Source organism: Fringilla coelebs, assembly GCF_963513975.1.
Source record: "Fringilla coelebs genome assembly, chromosome: 5".
In the NCBI taxonomy this organism is placed as follows: domain Eukaryota; kingdom Metazoa; phylum Chordata; class Aves; order Passeriformes; family Fringillidae; genus Fringilla; species Fringilla coelebs.
This window is the reverse complement of record NC_140033.1, coordinates 15,006,712-15,029,363: the sequence shown is the minus strand read 5'-3', so window position 1 is coordinate 15,029,363 and position 22,652 is coordinate 15,006,712. Positions and strand designations below refer to the sequence as shown.

The 22,652-nt window shown below is 38.4% G+C and overlaps 1 protein-coding gene across 4 annotated transcripts in view; it reads right to left on the bottom strand.

Annotated features, from left to right (window-relative positions):
* KIF21A (kinesin family member 21A) overlaps positions 1–22,652 on the bottom strand; it is an 85,794-nt gene that overhangs the window by 10,654 nt on the left and 52,488 nt on the right. For 2 of the 4 annotated variants that reach the window (XM_084206176.1, XM_084206177.1), the window contains 16 exons: positions 22,180–22,379; positions 21,690–21,797; positions 21,125–21,193; positions 20,804–21,015; positions 19,997–20,150; positions 19,425–19,625; positions 18,985–19,086; positions 17,083–17,248; positions 16,575–16,595; positions 12,713–12,773; positions 12,445–12,499; positions 10,874–11,073; positions 6,553–6,663; positions 5,900–6,028; positions 4,299–4,337; positions 2,187–2,323 (listed from right to left, as the gene is read on the bottom strand). In XM_084206176.1, the coding sequence (XP_084062302.1) occupies positions 2,187–2,323; positions 4,299–4,337; positions 5,900–6,028; positions 6,553–6,663; positions 10,874–11,073; positions 12,445–12,499; positions 12,713–12,773; positions 16,575–16,595; positions 17,083–17,248; positions 18,985–19,086; positions 19,425–19,625; positions 19,997–20,150; positions 20,804–21,015; positions 21,125–21,193; positions 21,690–21,797; positions 22,180–22,379 (1,965 nt within the window). The remainder of the gene's footprint in view (positions 1–2,186; positions 2,324–4,298; positions 4,338–5,899; positions 6,029–6,552; positions 6,664–10,873; positions 11,074–12,444; positions 12,500–12,712; positions 12,774–16,574; positions 16,596–17,082; positions 17,249–18,984; positions 19,087–19,424; positions 19,626–19,996; positions 20,151–20,803; positions 21,016–21,124; positions 21,194–21,689; positions 21,798–22,179; positions 22,380–22,652) is intronic. The other 2 variants (XM_084206174.1, XM_084206175.1) reach the window with 1 other exon arrangement.

Genomic DNA, 22,652 nt, shown 5'->3' with positions numbered 1-22,652 from the left:
TTAAAAAAAAGTACACACATTCATTTGCACTCGTACATTTTCCTCCATTTCTGTAGACACACAGAAAAACAGCTAAATTAAGTAGTTCTTAAAAAAATCCATCTATCATGATCAAAACGAAGCAAGGTTAATTATTAAATGTGCTTTCAAGATCTGCATATTAGCTCCCGAAGCATTTTAAAAGGATAAAAATCTCAAGGGAAGTGAAATGCAGACAATTTAGAGGCTGTAAAGTGTGGATAATGATAGATGAAGAGAATGATCCAATTTCTAATTCAAGAATTCATTATCAAAAACATAGTTCAGGACGAATTTTGAGACAGCATTGCCAAGTTCTGACTGCCACAACACAACTACAAAGGGACCCAACCTCTGCAGTGTTTGGAGCCTCTGAAAATCCCAGCAAAGAGTGCTTTAGTCACTATTTTGATTCCACAGCAAAGGAATTTAAATACTGTAACCTTTTATATGTTAAAATCCCAAATGCACAAAAGTTTTCAAGAAATCTGCAACAGGAAACTCTCCCTGCTGCACCATGTCTGTATCACTCCAGGTATTTTAGACATACATTTATACTGAAATAAGTACTGGAAGGATGAAGAGAAAGCTTCCTGTATACATTCTAATTATGATAGCATGAAGGTAAGTATAGCAAGATCTGTCTGCCATTTTAAAACACCAACTACCCAGATCAAAGATTTGCTATGCACATGAGAGCATACTGGCATTTCTGAATTTGTCTGCAAGTATTATCTGATGTCAGTGAGCCGAGACTTTCTGCTTCAGCAACAATTTCCAAAAGATTTAACTTTATTTATTAAAAACTGTCTACACTCTTGAGCAGAAGTATATTTGGTAAACTGCGCTCAAAAAATATATACAGGAAAAATTCTCCCATAAGTTTAAAAAGCTAAGATATGACTTCAAAAAGGTAAATATTTGCAACATCTGCAAACATCCATTAAAAAAACAAACTACCAAACTTTTAGCATATACAAATCTAGATGTAAAATAAAATTTTAAAACACGCTCTTTTTTCCCCTCAAATAGCCACTAAATTTAAAATCTCAACAGAAATTAACTAAGTATTATTTACAAAATCTAAATCAATGTCCTTTTTTTGCAACTGTATATGCTTGTACAAATGTTGAAATGTAGGCTTAAAACCTGCAAGATCATAAGTTTACACACTCAAAGTGTGTGATTTGGTATTTTTACCAGCCAGCTAGTAGAACAGCCACAGAAACCATAACTGAATATTAGCAGTGGAAGACCTGCATCTGATGGGGTTGTCAACTATGCTAATACTGGGGTAAAAGGGATGTCCTGAAATCTCAAGGTTTATTCACTATATGACCTAGTGAAAAGAGAGTCTCCCTGCCAACAGGTGTTAACTTCTTCCCAGCCACTCTAATTCCTCTTAGCTTTGATACTTTCAGAAAAAAAGAGTCTGCCATAGCTTCAGCTGCACAACTAAGAATATAACAAGTCCTTTACATTAAATAGGTGCTTGTGAAAAGAAACCATTGAGCTCTGGTGGCCTCTGGTGGTATCTTTATTCCAAACTGAACAATGATACTGGAAATTCACTACAGACAGGAGGAAAATGGTTTCTTCGAAATACTGCTTCTAGTTTGAGAAGTTTATAGAGTGACTGCCCCATCCAGTGAGGAACTTAGAGACTACTGAAATTCCAGACCCTCCCACAACTGCCATACAGTTCTTACAACAACAAAGGACAGGCAACGAGATGCACAGAGGAAGCAGAAGACATCCTCAGATGAAGAAGACAGCTCAAAGAACGAACTGTGGCATGGAGGGTATTCAAACTCTGTGCAGTAGAGCCAAACATGTGCCAGTTCCCATCTCCACCCTTGCCCTGAAGCTATTTGCATTGCATGTCATGTGTGTACATGCTACAGTGACTGCCTCCATCATATCACTCAACAAATGTTCATGTTACTGCTTTTTGTGGTTTTCCACTACAAATAAGCAGCCAAATACTACACATTGGAGTTAGAAACACATAGATAATTACTGTAAATCCCTCTTCAGCTCATGTTGAAAAACAGACCCTTAGAATTTTCCACTGTGTTTACAACACTAAGCACAAATTGAGAATTTCACAACCCCAAGTTGTCAAAGGAGCCTCTGTAGGCAGCAGAGGTGCAAAGAGCTTGCCCAACCTTTAGATCCAGTGAAGAGAAGATCATCAGTTGCATCAACACAAAGCACAGCCTTGGTATGTCCCTCAGCTGTGTAGATACACTGAAGCGGGGACGATCGGATGCCTTTCGAAGCAGGAAATGGGTTAATTATCCCCCTAAAGAAAAAAAAGGAATGTGAGTTGGGCATAGTAGTAGATACAGATAAAGCTAATTTACTTGCATGTAGGGGAAAAAAATAACCTAGTGTTCTTAGATGTGAGGGCAGAACAGCTGAATGCCTTTCATAAACTATGTAAGGACTTTTACTATTTAGCCTCAACACACATCAACTCTGGCCTATCAGTTAAAGGAAATTACATACAAAAACAAACAAATGAAAAGACAACAAGATGCTAAATGCTGGGTACATGGCAAAGTCTCCATAATGCTGAACAAACCAGGACACTTAAAGCTTCTGTATGCCCAAGATGAACCATCTAAACAGCACAGTCTGAAAAATGGAGCAAATGTAATGTGCACTGCCAATTCCAAACTCAGCATGCATTTCACATCATCTGATTTCTGTGGGCAGACCCAGAGAACTGCTGTTGACTTCTGTGTCTGAAGAAGGTTCTCACTGCACCCTGTACCCAACAACATGCTCATGCTCAAATGGCCAAAAGGGAGGATGACTGGAATGCTGACACCCCAGAGGAATCTTCCTGGGCACTTTCAGCTAATTCTGTGGTAAAGACAAAAGACTAACTTGCCTGAAATAAACACCTCACAATTCTTTACCAAACAAAAATCACTAGCAGTCTAAAATCCCATGCATACAATGGCACACACACAGACCCCTTTATTTCTGTGAAGTGTAGAAAATCCTCAAGGTGCAACACAGCCGTGACCTGGCCAGCTTGCAGGTAAGACTGTCATGCTCTTTTGGGAATCACACACATAACTGTGATGAAAAGGAACTAACCATAGGCCTATCTCCACAAAACAAAAAAAAAAGTAGCAGATGCTTTAGGAAAATGTAAAAAATTCGTAATATTGTCCAGAAGTTTGCTATAGAAAGGAAAAAGTCCTTTATGATACAAGCTATTTTTGTGACTACTGGTTATTTTATCTAGTACATTAAAATTGTGATTGTAAACATTTTTTACAGTTCAGGACATCTTCATTCATATAATTTATCACTCCTCAGCAACCCTTCTTTAGATTTTACTAGTATTAATAGTGTCTAAAATTGTGTAACATTATCTTCCTAATTTTGGAAAGGCCTTCACCTTTCATCTGCACCATTTTATGTTTTCAAGAAAACAGGAACAATTTTATTTTTAATTAATTTAGGTCTCTATGCTATTGTTTTCTAGCATCATACTAAACTAACATGATTTTCTCTGCAGTATTCCCTAGTGGATCATGCTGCCTCTGAACTGAGTTATTCCTCCTGCTGTTCTCACCCATTAACTTCCGTGGCAATTCCTGTAAAATACGTGTCCTGGAGCTATTTATCTACCTATATGCAGGGTTCTAAAATCTACAGACAAAAAAACACTACATCTGCTACAATGACCAGCCAAAGCCCCGTTATATTATTAGCAGTTATCGGACTGCCCTTCTCTAGATAAACTAATTTTTCATTGACTACCAAAATCCTAACCCACAGGGACACAAGTGGCAACATTTCTTTCATCTCTTAAGCCACTGAGCATTCTCTCAGAAAGAAGTAATAAAAAACTACTCATTTTTATTTACACTAGGATTTCATTTTTAGTGATCAAAGCATACAACGGAAAAAGAAAAACAAAAATAAGGAGAGAAGTAAATAAAACATAAGAAAATGTCTGCTCCTATTTTTTTTTTAAGAAAACAAAGAGAGAAACAATGTGTCTAAGGAAATGTTTACTCCATACTTCAGTTATAATTAAAATACCTGACATGCTCAACAAGGATAAAAGAATACCCTAAAAAAGGAGAGGGGGAGACATGCTTGACCCAAATCTCAGATATTTCATGTTCCAGCAAAAGCAAGAGAAACAATGCACAGGTATCAGGAAAAATCATGCAGCAAAATGAAATGCCTTAAGAACTGGAATAACTTTGATGAGAGATGTCAAGAAAACAGAAAAGAGAAAGAGAGAGTACCTTTGTACCTCCGACAGAGAGGAATCACTTTCATCAGACCTACAATCAACAGTGGTGGAATTGTGAGGAGAAAGAATATAGGTATCAGCAAAAGAAAGCCTCCATATGAGAAGAACACACAACAGCATGGCCAACTCAGAAAAGCAATGCAAATCCACATACATTATGCAGCATTGCTCAAGGTATATCTCAAACCCATGATGATATGGGGGGTAGGGGGAAAGAGTAATTATCTTCAAATATCACTCTCAGCAGTAAGTCATAGTAGACTCAGCTCCAGAAGATGAGTAACAGCAGCTGAGCCATTTCTTATTTCCCCAACATTTCCTTAGAGAAGTAAAGGCAAAAAATTAAAAGGAGAAGATAGATGCACAAGTTAACCTCCATAAGATAGTGCTTGTTGAGAATATCAAAAGAAAAAAATACTCTGAACATCAATGCCTGCTAAGTGTAGAAGAGACATGCAAAATATTAGTCATAGAGATATAAATGTTAAATATGAAAACTCACTCAAATAAATACAGCGATTTGCAAGCCATGCTAAGTTCAAAATACTTCACCTCTCCTTTGGAAAAATGTTTAAAAATAGAAACCAAGAAAACATACAAGACAATATTTCCCCAAAACATGATGATTTTCAGTACATCTTAAGATGTCCTTCATTTTCAATTCAAACTGATGCAGTAGTTTCTATTTGACTTCAAAGTCAGCTCAGAGAAAATGAAAAGGGTTTGGTGGGAGTTAGCAATAAGAAAGGTAAGCTAAGATGAAGAAGTCACAAGCACAGTTACTGAAAGCCTCGCAAGCCACAGCTTGGTATGTGGTGGCTGTAGACCTCTGAAAAAAACCCATTTTATTTTAAAAAAATTAGTGTAAACAGACAAAACCAATTTGTTATCTTGCTAGAGTTACAAATAAAGGTATATTTTAAATCTGAGTTGCAGTTCATAAGCACTGCATGGTATTTGTATCAGTACTGAAACCTGTAATAGAGGTTCTAGTCAAGTAAAGTCCACTGCCATTTGGTGCAAGGTTTCTAAACAGATGCCTAATGTGAGAAAAATCTGTTCAACTTCTTCTAAACAAGATATGAATATCATCTCCTCCTGCAGATCACCTCCTAAAGTCAGTCTGTTCAATAATTTGGATAATCTCTAAACAACTGTGTTCTAGCCATTTCTGTGTCCTGTCCTCTGAGGTGCTGTTTTGAGAGCACTCTGAGCAACACTGGAGCAGCTGAGTAACTGTCAAAAGCACTATTTCCTAAATTATCACCTAAAATCTATTTTTGAGTGTAATCACACACACAAATACACAAACATCTAAGAATTCTACTTTTTTCTATTTTGGGTTTAAAACTACAAATACCAGACATATCCTAGAAAACAGGAAACAAGGTTCAGCAGGAAATTTCTCTTCTCAAATTTTTACAGTGGTTCCATAGTAGTTTAAAATATTTCCTTTGAAAACTACACAAAAACATGAGAAAGATCTCCTCCTGTCTTGCAGAAGGGCAAAATTTCTACCAGACACTACACTGAAAACTTGAGCACACTTTGCATTTCCCTGGTTGGGGGCTGAGGCTTCCCTTTGTGACTTACTTATCCTGCTGAACTGATGTGTTTCCCTGAGAAACAGTAAGACGACTAAAAACATTCATTTCATTACGGGGCCGGCTTGGTGGGGAAGTAGGAGGTGACAGACTAGCCTCTGGGGCTCCAGAATCTGAGCTACAAAAAAAAAAGAACATCTTCTTTAACAGGTTATGAACGGTTAGAAAAGTTAAATGCAACATGCCTCAAACGTTAGATGCTCTTTTCTTAAGCAAATAATTAAGATTGTAACACAGATATTTCTCAGAGAAGGCAAAAAGCTTAAGGCTGCAGAGTGCAAGATGGCACCACGTTCAAGGATTAAGTGGTAAAAGTGAAAGCTACAGGCAGAAAACACGCATGTAAAATGAAGAAATCCTTATAAATTGAAGGCTCTTAGAGATATTGATGACTTTGATTAAAAAAAAAAAAAGTAATTTGCAAATGCTCCAAAGGACATTTTCTCAGGGCTCTGCCCCTGAGTTATTCTGTAGAGAAAAACAACCTGGAAAAAACCCAAAACAACCTCGCATAAGCTGAGCAATGAGTATCAACACTGACAACAGTACAAACATCCTGGAAGAAAAGAAATAGAAAAATACAGATTTATTTTTCAAGAAATTTAAATTACATCAGAGGAAATAAATTTAAAATAATCTTACAGTTTTTGTTCTTTTGTCTTTGTCTTTTCCATAGCTTTCTCATAGGTTTTTCTTTTTGCTAAAGGTGAAGGCTCAGGTATCTTCTTCTCTGGAAGAGATGGTTGTCTCGAACTAAAACAAGAGCAATCATTATCTCACTCTAAGGCCCTTCACAGATTATTACCTGTCATTCTCCCAGTGTGATTTCAAATTTTAGAACATACTTAATCTATTATTGTCTCTCTTGAATTTAAGGACTATAAACTTGTTCTCACACTTGAATATAAAAATATACCAAGTTAATAATGTTCAAAGTTGATCAACATACAGGGTCAGATACTGATTAGTTAAAGGAGATTTACTAATTCAATAATAAAAGAGACTCACTAAAAGAAATTAAGTGCAGTATGCATCCAAACTAAGATCATGGAAGTTCTTAAATTTCAGATTCCACATTTGCATCTACAATCGGCCATTTACAGACATGAAGAACAGAGAAATCACAATGATTCTTATACACAAATGAAACTTTGCAGTAACATACTCATGTTAATTAGGAAGTGAGAAGAGCTACTTCCCATTGACAGTCTATTATAACATGGTTTCTCTTTGTCCCCCACTTTCCTTCCCCTTTGCTTTTCATCCCTCATTTGTCTCTCCAGTTCTTGCTCTGAAACAATTCCAATTTACAGTCACTGTGATCTTTCTCCCAACCTTTTATTCTCCATTAAAATTAGCAAGAATATCAAGAGGACAGAAAGCTGACACCCAAATGTTTTCATTTCACCACAGTCAGACAAAAGAAAAAAGAAAGGAATCTTAGTGGTCTCCATTCTTCTGAAATTCCATTTCTCACTTGTTGAGTAATTCCAAGAGCAATATTTGTTTTGGTTTTTTCTATTTCTTTGTATTTAGAAGGATTTTTTCCTATTAATATGAAACACTCATTAAAAGCAAGAAAGCAGATTCTGGAAGTGTTTTTGCTCCATGCAACTCCATTAACTAGATAAAGCTCATTTGGCAGGCCACCTGCCTGACATGGCTATGACCATCAATCTCAGAGCCCTACAGGTTCTGAGCATGCATAGCTCTACATGTTTCCCTTAAAAGGAAGTCTGTGCTAGATAAAATCCACCTGGAGACTGGAATGCAGAATAACATGATTTAACATGGACAGCACAACCACAAACAGCTACTTGACTCAAGCAGACGAGACAGAATCAAGTGATCACAAACCCTAACTGGAATGTCAGGGGCCTGTAGGACCAAGAGCCAAGAACTGCACGTCAACCCTAGAGTTCCTTGGGGTCTTCAAGAGACAGGAAAAGGAGGACAAGTGATAATCTGCTTGGTTTTGCACAGAAGCCTAGCAGCCAAGTCAAAAAAAGGGGAGAAAGTGGGTCCAATTCCCTCAAGGCCAGAGCACCCATTTCTATGTAGGGCTCCCTTACCTCTAGGCATACTGTGCCAAGGACACCAAAAAAGGTGGAACAGGACACACTCCCTTTCCCTCTCTTTATGCTGGACCAGTATGCATTTAGGAATGCCAAAATCCTGAGGTCACAAGGCAAATTCTATGAATCAGGCTGGCAGGTCTTCCAGCAAGGATGACAAACAGGCTGTAGAGTCTATTGCCAGGGTCACTTTTATGTCTGCTGAGCAGCTGCTCAATTAAATAAACCAAACCAGAAACTGGAACCCAAGCTCCTCTGCCTCATATTGGCATCCTGCATACTCAGACACAGAGGCAACTTGCACTCCCTTTGTCTCTACCTGCCCTTGAGTCTTCCATTTTTGACTCCACAGTGGAACATCCTCAGAAGAGGGTGTAAATAGCATCATCATTTTCTGAATTCTTTTTGAAAGCCTGGGAATGCAGGTATTATAAAAATACACCTATCTTGCTGGAATGAACTTCCTAAGCAGAGGTGTAAAAACCAGGTGCGTGATGGCAATGACCTAACAGCAAAGGAACAGGACACATACCTACTTCCAGGGTTCCAGAGCCCTTTTACATTTGCCAGGACATCTGACATCTAAAAAGAGCTGACACAAGTCCTACAGAAGACAGCTATCGTCTGAAAAAGCTGCTGTAGATGAGTTGAGCATATCAAAGGACAACAGGACTAACCAACTTTGTAAACAGCATTCCAGTTAAATTAACTGTTGGCCATATGAATTTAGGTGCCTCCCTAAGTAACAGAATCACACAATGGTCTGGATTGCAAGGGACTTAATAGATCACCTAGCTCAAACCCCCTTCTCTTAGGCAGGAACACATTCCACTAGACCAGGCTGCTCTAAGCTCCATCCATCCTGGCCTTGAACACTTCCAGGAATGGAGCATCCACAGCTCCTCTAGGTAACCTGTTCCAGTATTTGACTCTCACAGTAAAGAATTTCTTCCAATATCTCATGTACACCTACAATCTTTCAGTTTGAAGCCATTACCCCTTATCCTATCACTACACACCCTTGTAACAAATCCCTCTCCAAGGACCATGGAATCACTACAAACCTTAGAAAACTGAGCAGGTTCCAGAGTGGAGCAGTTTGTAAATATGCAGACACCTAAATTTGCACCTAAACATACAATTAATTTCTGTCTCTCTGAGAATCCATATTTTGGATTACTGTCATGGCCTCTACATTCCTGAATGTCGCTTAAGTAAGTGGCACCAGGGAGAAAACATTTATTGCAGGTAAAGTCAAAATCTCCTCCTGAATAATACATTTTATTACAAAAGATATGCTGGCACCACAGGCCCATAAGGGAAGGCCAGATGGGTCATAAAGACAAAGTTTCTTCAACTATGACCAGATAAACCAGCAAGCGTTCTATTTTGAAAAAACACACATACTTGCAGTGAGAAGGTCACTGCAGATTGATTGTGGGAATTTTTGATCACTTATCTACTGAAACATGACCAATAACAATTCAATATGGGAGGCCTACTGCTGACTGAATTGACTTTTTGACAGTATTTAACTCTCACAGTCTTGCAGAACACAGTTTTGGGAAAATCCTTGTTTGCCTTTTTGTTGGCTCACTTTCATAAACGGATACATTCTAAAAGATGGAGTGAGGCAAAAGTTGGTATTACCTGAGTCTTGGATGTCAGGTCATAACACTTGATGTTTTAGATCTTGAAGCTTCAAAAGTCTCTACTCATCTCACGCTAACTGCTGAAACAAGTGGGTTTTCTCCACCTATGCTCACCCTCAAGAGCATTCTTTCCAAGCAGATTCTATTTGCACTGAAGCCATCAGCATGGGTTAATAATTGCTGTCAGCAGTGTTTTACTGTTCACAATTGCCATCTCAAGCACATGCCAGAAATATATAGTAAAAAATACAAATTGCAAATGTACATTAGGTAGAGACTGCTGTAAAAATATTATGCAAATAGGACAGGTGAATATTAAAAGATGCTTAACTCCAGAACCTGTAACGTGAAGATAGCTATGGGACACTGATTTCCACATCCCTGAATGTGGGAAGTGCATTGAATTTACACATGAGCTTGTGCAACACAGGAGCTAGTACCTAAAAAGCCAAGAAAGGGTCTGTAGCAGTGAATGGCCAATAACCAGCAGTGATACTGGTAGATATAAAATGAACAGCAAGAGCAAGTGAAAATAAAAAAAGAGTGTGTGTGAGAGACATCTGCTGGTCCCAAAGTAAAAAGACAAAATTATTTTTAGTTCTGTTTAGAATCAAGAGATACTTTCAGTTAGTAAAAATGTTCTGCAGGAAAGTGCAACCTGCAAACAGAAAGGATTTTTGAGGATTCATAATATCTAACATTCTCCTTTCAACTTTTTACTTGAATACTCTATTGTTGCACAGACTTCTTCATTTTATGCATGGTCCATACATGACAATGCACAGAAAGATTTTTCCTAATAATTAGGACCATATACAAAAACCATGATAAAGCTTCTGGGTTGTGTTTTGTTGTTTTGGGTTTTGTTTTTTTTTAATCTCTCTCTCTGCTGTTCTAATCAGATTCTCACTACCTCCCTAGAATGTGCATTTCCCATAGCACTAATACAGCAAACTATTCAAGGTATTAGAAGGGTTTTCCCCTCTACATAGAACAGTTACAATAACAAAGCAGCTTAACAGAACTTACATCTTCAATAAGCACCACAGTACCTACAAGATTGCATTTATACTTTCTAGCGTGGTGATGGTAGAAAGGAAACAGTTTGTCAGTATTATTTAGTAAGCTTCAAGTATATCAACCTCATTCGTAAAGTTAAAATAATGGATTACAAGAAACTGGCAACATGCATTTTTTAAAAGCAAAGGACAATTAGTACAGCATGGCCAAACTTACATGCTGCCTATCTTAGAAGGTAAGCCAGATGGTGGGGGTATAAACTCTCTGTCCCTAGCAGAAGTATCCTGTGTGTCAGCAGCCACCCCACTTCCTTGGGTGTCTGCGGCCGGGGCAGGGTCAGCGGCGCTGCCGTCGGAGCCCAGGTCGCCGCTGGCCGCGTACAGCAGCTCCATCTGCGTGGTGGTCCTGCGGCGAGCCTGCAGACAGACAAACAGCACACTGCCACTTCCACACCCAAAGGGCTGTGCCAAGGGTCCCACACTCAGCATTAGCTGGCAATTAGCATCCCCCTCAAACTCTTGGCAACTGCCTCTGGAAACTAGATCAAGAAGCTCATCTCTGCTTTTGGGCAATGATTTTAGAGGAGGCAATTTCAATTCAATGGCATGAAACACTGATTTGACAACTGGTTTCCAAGGATATCCTTTCAACCAGCTGCCTACCAATACTACAGGAGTACAATATTACTCACCTACAGTTTATCCAAATGAAATGTTATAAAGCAGAGAGGAATAAAGCAAAGTTTCAATTTAAATACCTACAATTATACTGGTGTGACTTCTAACACCAATGCTTCTTCTCATATACAAACTCTTCTTCTTCCTTAGGTTAAGTCACCTCAAAAGTCCACATGAATTAAAATTCACTCAGCATTTCAACAATTTGAAAACAATAAAAAAACTCACAAAGGAGCTAAGCTTTGTACCACACAGTAATTTGTAAAAATGGATCATACATGTTAGGTTGTCATTTTATAGTGAAATTAAGATCTATTCCTCAGGGAAAAAAAGACTAATAGGGAAGACAACAATCCAGTCTGAAAAGAGCCACTACAAAATTATATGCTTATTTCATTGCATTTTCAGATCAAACTCAGTTAAATAGCCCAAAAAGCTGCACACCAAAGAATGTTACCAAATAATTCAACAGCTAACACAGATGGTTTCTTCCAAAGCCAACTGCAGTTGGAAAAGCGGAGGCTAAGCTTCTCTTTACTTTGCAAATTTGGATTATGCTCCTGTGAGCACAGAAGCAAAATTGCCATCAGTGCACATTTCCAGTTCCCACTGCCATTAATATTAAACTGTAGTCAGCCTAGATATAGTCCTCCATTTTCAACTGTAATTAAGATCCTGAAGGTCAAACTTTTGTGTCATAAACTTCAAGATTTCTGTGACAAATTGCAAACAATAAGCAAGTTCACGGTTCCCACTGGCAATAGCATTGAACTGTAGCCTAACCAATACTAATCTGCAAAAATACACCAGTTTGGAGGGCAAGGAACTGGAAGAACACATCTCTTTCTGGAATTCCAATAACTTAATCCCAAAATACTGAAGTTATTTTATCCTTGCTTTTTAGAGTGAAGTGCCAACACAAAATCATACTGCACACAAATCATACGTAAAGTACATCAGTTCACCTTTTGCATGTCTTCATTCATTGAAGTCTCTTGGGCAAAGCAAGTGCATTCTCCAGAAGGTATCATAAAATTATGAATTATCAGAGAATCATAGAATCACTTAAAAAACATGTAGAAGAATAATCATCATCATTGTACATCCTACCTTGCTTTTGGTCTTGACTTCACCACAAAGCTTCAAGAGATCTGAAGATAATGAACTAAAAGAAAAATTGCATCACAGTTAGAAAGTCATACTTTTTGCAGATTTGCAGGTGCGTATTTTTATTTTATTCTTCTTTCTAGTGAAATTGCGGGCAAAGTATAACGAAACAATGTTAGAGATACTTTCTAAAGGATACATGATTCTGCATTACAAAAGGAGGAAATTACAGTAATTTTTCTAGAATCAGTAGTAACAAAGATTTCCTCACCTTCCTTCTGTTCCAGGACTATGCAATGGGGCATCCTCATCAGTACTATCTTCCAAATTTTCTAGAAAATTCCCAGAAGAATAACATTAGTCTGTCCCTCTACAACAGGATGCGAAGGCTTTAAGTGCTATAAAAGCAACTCAGACAACGTTGAATGTAGATGAACAGAGTACAAAAGATAGGGATTTTCAAAATATCTTGACCATTTTCTATCCAGCCCCCACTGAATTTTCCTGACACCTAAAGTAATTCTTTTCATACAATCTAAATACATCATACATCTAGACACAGTGTGCCAAACACGGTCCTCTGTCTACTGAGGCAGAGGAACAGAGATGATCGAAAAACAGAAATTCCAGAAGGAAATCTGTAAGAGAGCAGATAAAGCAAAGAAAATTATCTGCAAGAGATGGAAGATATGGGATATAAACCAATGGACAGTAAGAATGTCTCTTTCTCATCTTTTTTTTCATCTTCTTGCTCCAAGACACGATCAGCCTAGCTATAATAAAAAAGAAAATGATATTTTTAACTAGCTAGTGAGCTGAGGCTCAGCCTCCTCTGATATAGAATGCCACCAAGCATTTGAGCTGACAAGAAGCAAGCACTTTATTAGTATATAAGGATTCATTTCAAAAGAGGATAATGCTACCACTTGATACTTTAGAATGGCCTCCTAAATAGACATTAATTAATTTCTAAAGGAAACTGCTCAGTAGGAATGCTCCTGAAGCAAAAATGGGTACACAAACCTGTCCACAAAAGACAAAACCAGCATGCATGCCACACACTAACACTGTCAAACATCCAATTAAAACATCTGCATGCAAATGGTGCAAAACATTAAGCTGACACAATGACTCAAGGGCACATGTACAATCAGTTCCAAACTGCTGGGAAAGCAAATCCCCTGAATTGTGTGTTATTCTAATAATACATTTTAGGCACAGACCAAGGACATAGGTAAGACATTTTTGCAAGCAAAGTCCCTTATTTTTGAACATACTCATGAAATATTAAGGATTAAATAACCTTGTAATGACATTCCATTAATTTCTGTCAAAAAGCAGATACCATTTGCAATACATAGAATAAATATATTTGTAACCCATATTAAGACAGGTTTGTCCTTCTATATGTCTTTAAGTTCATGCTTTGGAGAAAGGGAGGAAGGATATGCAGCTTTCAGCTGAATTCTGAGAAGGAATGGAAAAAAGAGAAGGAAAATACTGCCTTTTGTGTATGCTTCATCTAAACATGTTCCCTGAAAAAGTTAAAACCATCAGCCTAGAACCAACACCAATAATGCACCTCAGAGTTACCTAACTGCTTAATTAATTTTAATGTTGTCATCTTAATTATCAGAAATACAACAATATTCTAAAAAAAGCAGGGTCACAGGAATAGCACTATGAATTTTCAGGTTTCTTTTTGTTCCATTGTGGGTTTGAGGCCAGATTAAAGTCTTTCAATACTTAGTATTATTATTATTATTATTCTCCTTAGTGTTGTTATTATTGCTACTATTATGCTATGCTTTCTGCAAAAGTGGGGATTTAGAGCACTGCTCCTTTCAGTAAGACAGAAGCAGCATCCCTAAAATAAATGCATTTAAAAAAATATATAGGATTCCTATTAGAATTATGTTACTTCATCCCCTACTCATAAAGAACTTGTCATCTCTTTTTACAGGCAACTAAGTAGAAAGTGTGGAATGACTACAAAAGGTGGTACTTTATTTGTAGGCTCACTCTCATGTGACCTGATGAGTTTCTTCAATTTGCCTGCAATTCAACACAGGAGACTGCCCAAAGCCCTGAGATAGAAACCAGTGCACAGAATCAACAAATAGGCAGAAAGAGCAAGATTCTGTGGGAGTGAGAAGAGATGAAAGGAGAAGTGAAGTTAGTAAAGACAGTAATATTTGCAGGGATAGCTGCTAGCAAACCACTGCCTGTAGAACAGGTGGAGAATTTTCTGATTATTCATCTTCATCCTCATGCAGTGGCAACTGGATGGTACCAGAACAAAGCCATACACCAGCACAGTTCACCCAGAGGAAATGACATTTGACCATCGGCACATGGATGGTTGTGACTCCCATCCATGAACGTCCATACATCACAGGTGGGAAGTAAAAGCAGCTTCCACAATTCCTCAGAGAGAAGCAACATTCAAAACTCAATTTCATGGTCATTTTAACTCTTCACAAGAGCAGATGGGATAGGGAATGGCAGCTGGTTCATCCACCCAGGTGGGTGTGCACTGAAAGTCCATTCAAGTCAAAACCTGAGCCTGTGATGCACTTTTCCGAGACTGAAACTTCTTCTTGCCTACAGCTGAATACAAGTGCATAACTACACTGGGGAATGTTCAAGCTTTTCTGAGCCAAGTGTATTCAAGTAGCTAAGAACTTTTCAAGATGGTGGGTCTGAAAGCAGGCATCAAGAAGGCGAATCACAAATACCATGGAAGTACAATCCCTTTGTTTGAGATAGAGCTCTCTGAGCTCAGCCACCAAGATGTCAGGCATCCTGGTGAGACTGATCTCAAGACCTGCTGCCACCCACACTTCTGCCTGCAGGAGCTGTGTCAGGCCCTGCACCAACAGCATCCCTGCGAACCAGGCAGCAATCCCAGCAGCAAAGCCTCACTACAGTGGTGTCTGAACCCCCTGCAGCTAAAAGGTTTGGTCACTAGTCATCCACAAACACAGACTACCAACAGTCTTGGACCCAGCTTAGTGCAGCATATTCAGCTGCATTTCCTTCCTATAAAGTGTTAGCAGAGTCCTGAGAGGCTTAGGTACTCTAAAAGCCTCAGGTCATGCTTGCAAAGTGTTAAAAAGCTTCTTTAATGACACAACACTCTACGAAAAATTCATTGCAGAGCTACTGTTTCAATACATTTAGCAAGTGCCATTTTATTGCTTGAGATGTTGTTAATAAGTAAAAGCCTGTCCAGAGCTAAAGAAAATGCAATGCTGTCAGCAGAAACAATGCTCCAACAGGAGTGAACATGCACACACATTAAAGGCCTGTTCTAGACACACTATGATGCTACAAACCACTGAGGTTCCTGAATAAATAACTGGCTGCATGCAGCAAGATCCCCTGACACAGATATTCAGGTGTCACCTGACAGGAGCTGGCCAAGTTCTCATCATTATGATCTAGTTTTGTGCTTTGAAATGCTGTGCAAACTAGCACAGAACAGCAAAAGGTGATTAAAAGTAGCACAAGACAACACAAAAGGAATTATCACTGGTAACAGGATTATTTTTCTCAAGTTCCAAATATAGCCAATTCTTTGGAGGAAAGAAAATAAGCCTAATTCATTTGGGAATAACTCTAAAGCAACAGCAACAAGAGATTTATCTCGAAACCAGTGAAGCCAGTAACTTAAACCCAACTGAAAAAGTGAGATATAATCTTGCATTCTGTACAATATTTACATTACAAAATGAGCTATTTGCAAAAGGTTATAAATGACCTGCAAATTAAGAATTGCCTTTTTTTCAAACCTAAACGATGAGTAGAATTTCTCACAACAGTAGTATATCACAAAATAGTTTTATGTAGTCTGAACATACTTTGGGCTCGCAAGCACCAAGTTATAAATTTGAAATACAGCTCTGCTTACTGTCTTCACTTTTAACTACCACAAGGTCTATTACCACAAGAGCTAGGGGTGGTTCCAGAAAGGAAGAAATGCTCTTTAAGCTCATGATAACGAGTACACTTACAGAATAGTTCATGCAAATTTCACACACTCACAAATTCTAAGATGCATCAGTTAGTGAACATGAATGAATTAGTAACTCATGCAGCTGTACAGTACACAGAAAGCTAAACATACTTACCCAGTGGTATGCTATCTAGGTCTGTGTAAATACAGCAACAAGGAAAAAAAAGCAACATTCCAATCAAAACATATCCATTTATAAAAAGAAATAAAACAAAAGTACCCAAATGTATTCTAAATTTTTCTTAGTATCATTTCATGAGAAGTAGAATAGATGCCGTAACGACATAAAATGCCAATCCAAAATCCCTAGTATATGATGACTGAACGGGATTGAATTTTTGAACTTCCCATTCAGAAGTTAAAACAATTCCAGATTGTAAAAATAACAAGCAGGTTATTTGAATTTTAAAAAATCGCAATAATAAGAAAACTTTGTTTCCTACATTTCACTGCTGAGAGGGTCTAGCTAAAAATGTCAGACGTGCATGTCAATTGTGCAGTATAAGATGTTACAATACAGCATCTATTCAGAAAAGAAATAGTCTAGAATGCCCAGTACAGCATGCACAAAAGGCAAACATGACATGCAGCTGACTATTCAGAAAACAAGATGAAAAAACTACCTTGCAAAGCATGACCCAGAAAAGCATCAAGTTCAGGATTTAATTCAGCTTTTTCTTTTAGCATATGAAACAGCAGTTGGTTTTGAGTAGCACTTGTAATTTCTGTCTGCTTAAGGCGTCCCTCAAGAACTTTGATCTGAGCTTCTTTCTGAGCTGCTTGGAGACCCTAAGAGAAAGAAAGATGACAAATGCTTTGTCACAACCCTTGTTTTACAAAATGAAAATTGTCCAAATTTTTTTTTTAAACTACAAACACAAACAATGTGTACATCGAAGCTGCCTTCTCACATCCTGAAGATCAGGTGTCAACAAAGGGTCTTTTTCTTTCCTTCACCTTTTAAAGAGACTCATTAAGCATTCCTTTAACTTGCATTCCTCAGACTGCCTTGCAGATAGGCATCTAGTGGCTAAGTGGGACATGACTCCCAAGTGCAAATCAGAGTCTTTGCATTTTTTAAGAGTAGCAAGCATCTGAAAGACCAACACCTCCACTTTTCCCAAATAACTACTGTTCAAAAAATTATTACCTATGGTACTCTATGACAAGGAACAGGGGGAGGTGGAAGTGGGACAGGGTGGGACACAGAACTGTTATCTTCCTTACCCAATCACTCAGTGAACTTTCAGCTTCTAATGAAGGATCTCATGGCCTAACTTATGACAGAATTCATTCTAAGAGAACTTCCCTAGATCCATGGTTTTGTGGGAATTTTTTAGTTGCAGAAAATACAGCCAAAGAAATTTATGGAACGGTTTCCAAATAGATTTCCAAATTCCAAAAGAAACAGTATGGAAAAATGAAGGTACAACACATCTTCTCAAAGGCTTGTAGGGCAACAGCAGACTTTGAGTGCTAGTGCTGGAATAACAAGTGTAGCCCTATGAATTTACACACCACATTTAGATTGAACTAAAGCTACGTATCAACAGACACATTCTGCAGGTGAAAACAATAGAATAGACAATAGGCATGACCAATTTTGCAAAAAAATATCCCTTCAGCTTTTCTATGTGATAATTACTAAACAAAAAGATGATAGAATTCTTTACATAATGGATCTTTTTATCATAATAAAGAGAAATTGCTACCAGAGTGAGTCAGAGGCACTTTTCTCACATTAAGTTTGTTGCAAGATCCATTCAAACACATCCAAGGGCTGAAAAAATATTAGAAGATTGAAATTTCCAGAAGCCAATGTGATTGTGAGAATTTTCTTTATCATTTTTTTCCCCACAAACTTTTTGGGTTACTTGCATAGTGACGAATCAAAAATGCAAAAGAAACTCCAGAGAATTGGTCAGGAGGCTGACCCAAAGACAGTTTCAGTATCACTGAAATCTTCCATTTGACACAATGAGACAGAAAGAAAAGCAGCAACAAGAGCACATGATGCATATGTGCACAGGGTTATAAGCTGCCAAATACTTATTTTGAAAAGATGAGAGTAAAAGTATTTCCCCAACACCTTCAGAAGAATCCCTGTGGCTCTACTCAGACTGAAGTATGTCATGCATCAACAAATAACCTAAATTTTTTGAGGTTTGTATTTGTACAAAGGTGGCTGAGGCAGTCTTTTTATAAAAAGATCTCAAGCTGTCTTTAGGAGTTTGTTGAAAAACATAGAGATTTATTTGATTACAAAAAGCTAGTGCTCTTGCAAGAACAACATGAGCTAATTAATACAGTGAAGAAGGCTCTACTGGGGGTTGAGAAACAGGCAGTAAGTTGAAGAGGACAACAGATCTCAAGGGCCTTCACACTGAGAATCAGCATGACTCAGTAATGTCAACCAGCTTTGCTCTGTTTAACACCCATAAATCATGTCTTTATGTCAGCACAACATATCTGCTCCTGGCACATGCCACAGTCCTGGCACACACATACTTCACTTAACACATTACCTTATTGATACCCATCATAAGGAAGTGATCAAGCAAATATCGAGCTTCTGTCAAAGTGCAAGCATTAATCACTGCTGTTACATCCAAGGTCTCTCCTTCTTCCTATGTGTACAAGAATGAGCCCAGTCAGATTGTGAAAAAGTCCCAAGAATTATAATAAATTATTCCCAGCATCAGCTGGGAATAGAAAGCACCAGCTTTGACATTTAAATGCATTGCAATCTTAATTTGCATTACACTATTGACACCAAAACTCAGGTATCTATTGTAGAAGTCTTCATCTCAAATGTCACATAAAAGTTTTCACCAATTTTCACTTCCTGGCTCAATAATTGCACAGACAAACAAAAACTAATTACTTAAAGAGAACGTTTTCAGTGCTAACACAGTTGTGTTTTCTTGTTCTCATTCTACCATTTTTGCAAGAATATTTGACCTACCTTTGCTTCTTCCATTTGCATAATGTTTGCTTGGCAGTCAGAAATGCTGTCGTTGATGTAGTCTATATTTGCAGTTACTGATTCCATCTCCTCATTTATGTTTTGGACATTTCTATCTGCTTCACTGCCACCCCCACCCTTGATGAGCTTCTCCCTTTTCTTGGAAAGCTTATCTCTTCTTTTTGTCAGCTCTTCACGTTGCTATTTTCCACAAAGACATAATATTACAGAAAAAGGAATTAGTAAGCCCTTAGAACACTGACATGCCTTTTTGTTTTCCTTCGTTTGCTATAGTTTAACTAACGTCATGATTTCCATGGGAAGAAGTTACACAGGGGAACACAGTAATCTATTTGCACATGATGCCATTAGTGTGCTTCTTAGTTCTTACTAAGCACAGTAATCCCATTGTTCAAATGTTTACTGGAGCCAGAAGTGTCTTCACTGACTACAGTAGGTTCCACCTGCTTAGCCAATGCTGCCGTAACAGCAATTAATTGACAGCAAACATGCTTGCAGTGCTCCCTATTTAATACAATGATACAGCCAACAGTGCCCAGCAGATCACCCACCGTGAGCAGCCTGTTCATATCTGCCTCCATGTTGGAAATAGTCATCCTCTGCATAATGATATCAGTCACTCTGCGTTCCAGCAGCTGCCACTTCATCCTGGCTGCCTTCGAGGAGTAAACCCTGCTCGACACTGCTTTCCGCTGGTACTTCCTTCTGTGACACGTTCAAGAGAAATACACAGCTAAGTCTGGAGTAGTCCAGTGACAAATTCACATGTGGAAACGATCAGGCTGGAATATTTTTCACAAACTACTTAAAAATGTCATGCAGAAGTTGTTGTAGGTTTCCACAGCCCCAAACTGCAGCTTTTACCCAGCCCCGAACTCTACTGCACTCTAACATGCTGCGCTTGAAAAACAGGTTTCAAACACTGCAGCATCTTTCATGACCCACTGTTGAGTTCAAATGCCACGTAGGTGTTGTTCCCTATTTAACAAGGAGATCTGCTTCAAATCACGGTGAAAAAGCACAAATAAACCTGATACACTAAGCTGTATTTTCCAACAAGTTCCTCCATGAACTTAAGACTGCTGGCATTGGACCACCAAGTTAATTTCTCTTGAAGAGCAGATTTCAAAACCCTCAAGATTTCAAAATCCAGTTTATGTGGCTTGCCATTTTATATTATGATATTATTGTCTTAAACCCAGAACACTGAAATTGCATTTGATGATGGTAAAATGCCCACTTTATGAGCATTACATGATAACAGTATGGCAACTAACAGCTCCTGCAACAGCACCTGCTAGAAAGTCCACACAAATTTTAGTTCTTGTAAGAGAGTCCTAACAAGTTTTAACCCTTACCCTGTTCCATTTGTTGCAGTTACAGATAATGCTTGAACCCTTGCAACAGGAATTCTCATCTTCTGCTGTGCTGCTGTTCTGGAGCCATCCTGCTCTCCTGACAGACTAGAACTTGCTTCCTGCATGGAATGCTCAGGCAGGCTCAGCTTTCGACTCACTTTTCCTGCCACTTTATCGGACAGAGGCCTGACTTGCCGACGAAGGGCTGTGACCTGAAACACAGTGCAAAGACACGAGTTACTCTGCCCAGACTGAGTTCTGAGTTACAGCAATACAACATCATTCTGTTTTCAAAGATGCATTGCTGTTTCACCACAGTACCTCTTCAGTTTTGCGGCGTAAGATAACTTCTTGGTTTCTTTTCTGAGCTTCCAGAAGCTTGAGCTGATGCTGTGAAAAAACAGAAGTAGACCATAATATTTTTCCATTCTTTCTCACAAGGACTGCATTGTATAAACAAAAAAGAGATCTCTACACATTAATACAAATCTGCAAAATTGCTGTGACATGAAGACTCAAGTCATGATTGTTTCTTATCTTCCTAGTGCAGAACAAAACCAAATGTTTCACTGTATCAATTCTATCAAAAATGATAATTCCATGCAAGCAAGGTGGTAGCAACCACTTTGTGAAGATTCACTAATCACTAATTCACCAATAACATTGATATACATACTCAATAAGCACAACAGGACATAGAAGACTTATCACTTGAAGCTAGGAACCGTGTTTGCATGGAAGTCAAACCAAATTTTGTGCATTTTCATGGTGAAAATATACATGCCTGCCTCAGTGAATGCATATGCACAGTGTGTGCCTGCAAGCAGAGGCACATCATAATGACATGTGCTTATTCCAAATGAAAGTTCTTTATCTGTCAAATCACCTCTCGTTTGCGTTGCTCCTTTTTAAGCTGTGCAATCTCTCTATTTCTTCTAGATTCGGTCATTCTAGCTTTCTCCTGCTCTTCCTTCATTTGTTTCATCAAGCGAACCTGTAAAGAGGTCATCACTTAGAAAAGCTGTTCACACTCAAGTGCTGCTCCCTGCCCCCAACCACAGAGTTTTCTCTTCAGATTGCCATTTTCCACTATATTACATGCTTTTAGCCATTTGTGTCTCCCATCTAATGTCATCTTCACTCAGTGCTGAATAACAGCTAATAAGCTGTGAAAGCTTATGAATGTTTGATACCTTAATTTCTGTTCATTAAACCTAAAAGCTGCCCGTCTCCTCCAGGAACAGCCTGATGCTTGCATTTCTTCTATTTTCAGACTTTCAAGCAGGTAACAGCAAGAACAGAGTTATCAGATAGATGGATGCACAGGAGATTTCAGTAAACATTCATTGTGCAACACTCCATTTACTGAAATATACCTTGGTTTTCTTCATCTCTGTCACCTCCTGCTGTAGTTTCTTCAGCTGCTTTTCATATTGAGACTGATTTTTAAGCAAACGTGCATGTTCCTTTTGCGCTGTTTGAAGTCTCTGCAGTTCTTTATTCATGGCTTGGAGTTTCTTTTCATATTCTGACTTGATTTTTTTTGCCTTTTCTTCTGAATAGGTCTCTACAGAACCTAGAGTAAAAGGGAATTCTTAGTTTGCTTTTGTTCAGGGTACTTTTAGTTTGCCAGCCACAGCAGATAACCACTTCCTCTGCTCTAGCACTGCTATAGCATTGCTCCACAACACCTTTAAAACAACCTAATCTCTCTCTAGTTCCTGCCACCTGCACTGCTTTGAACTTTCCACCATGTATGCATTCTGGGATAAGAGATCAACTATTAACACTTTCCTCTGACTTCTTTGTAACAAGTCTGAGCACCTGAAAGCACAAATACACACATTCA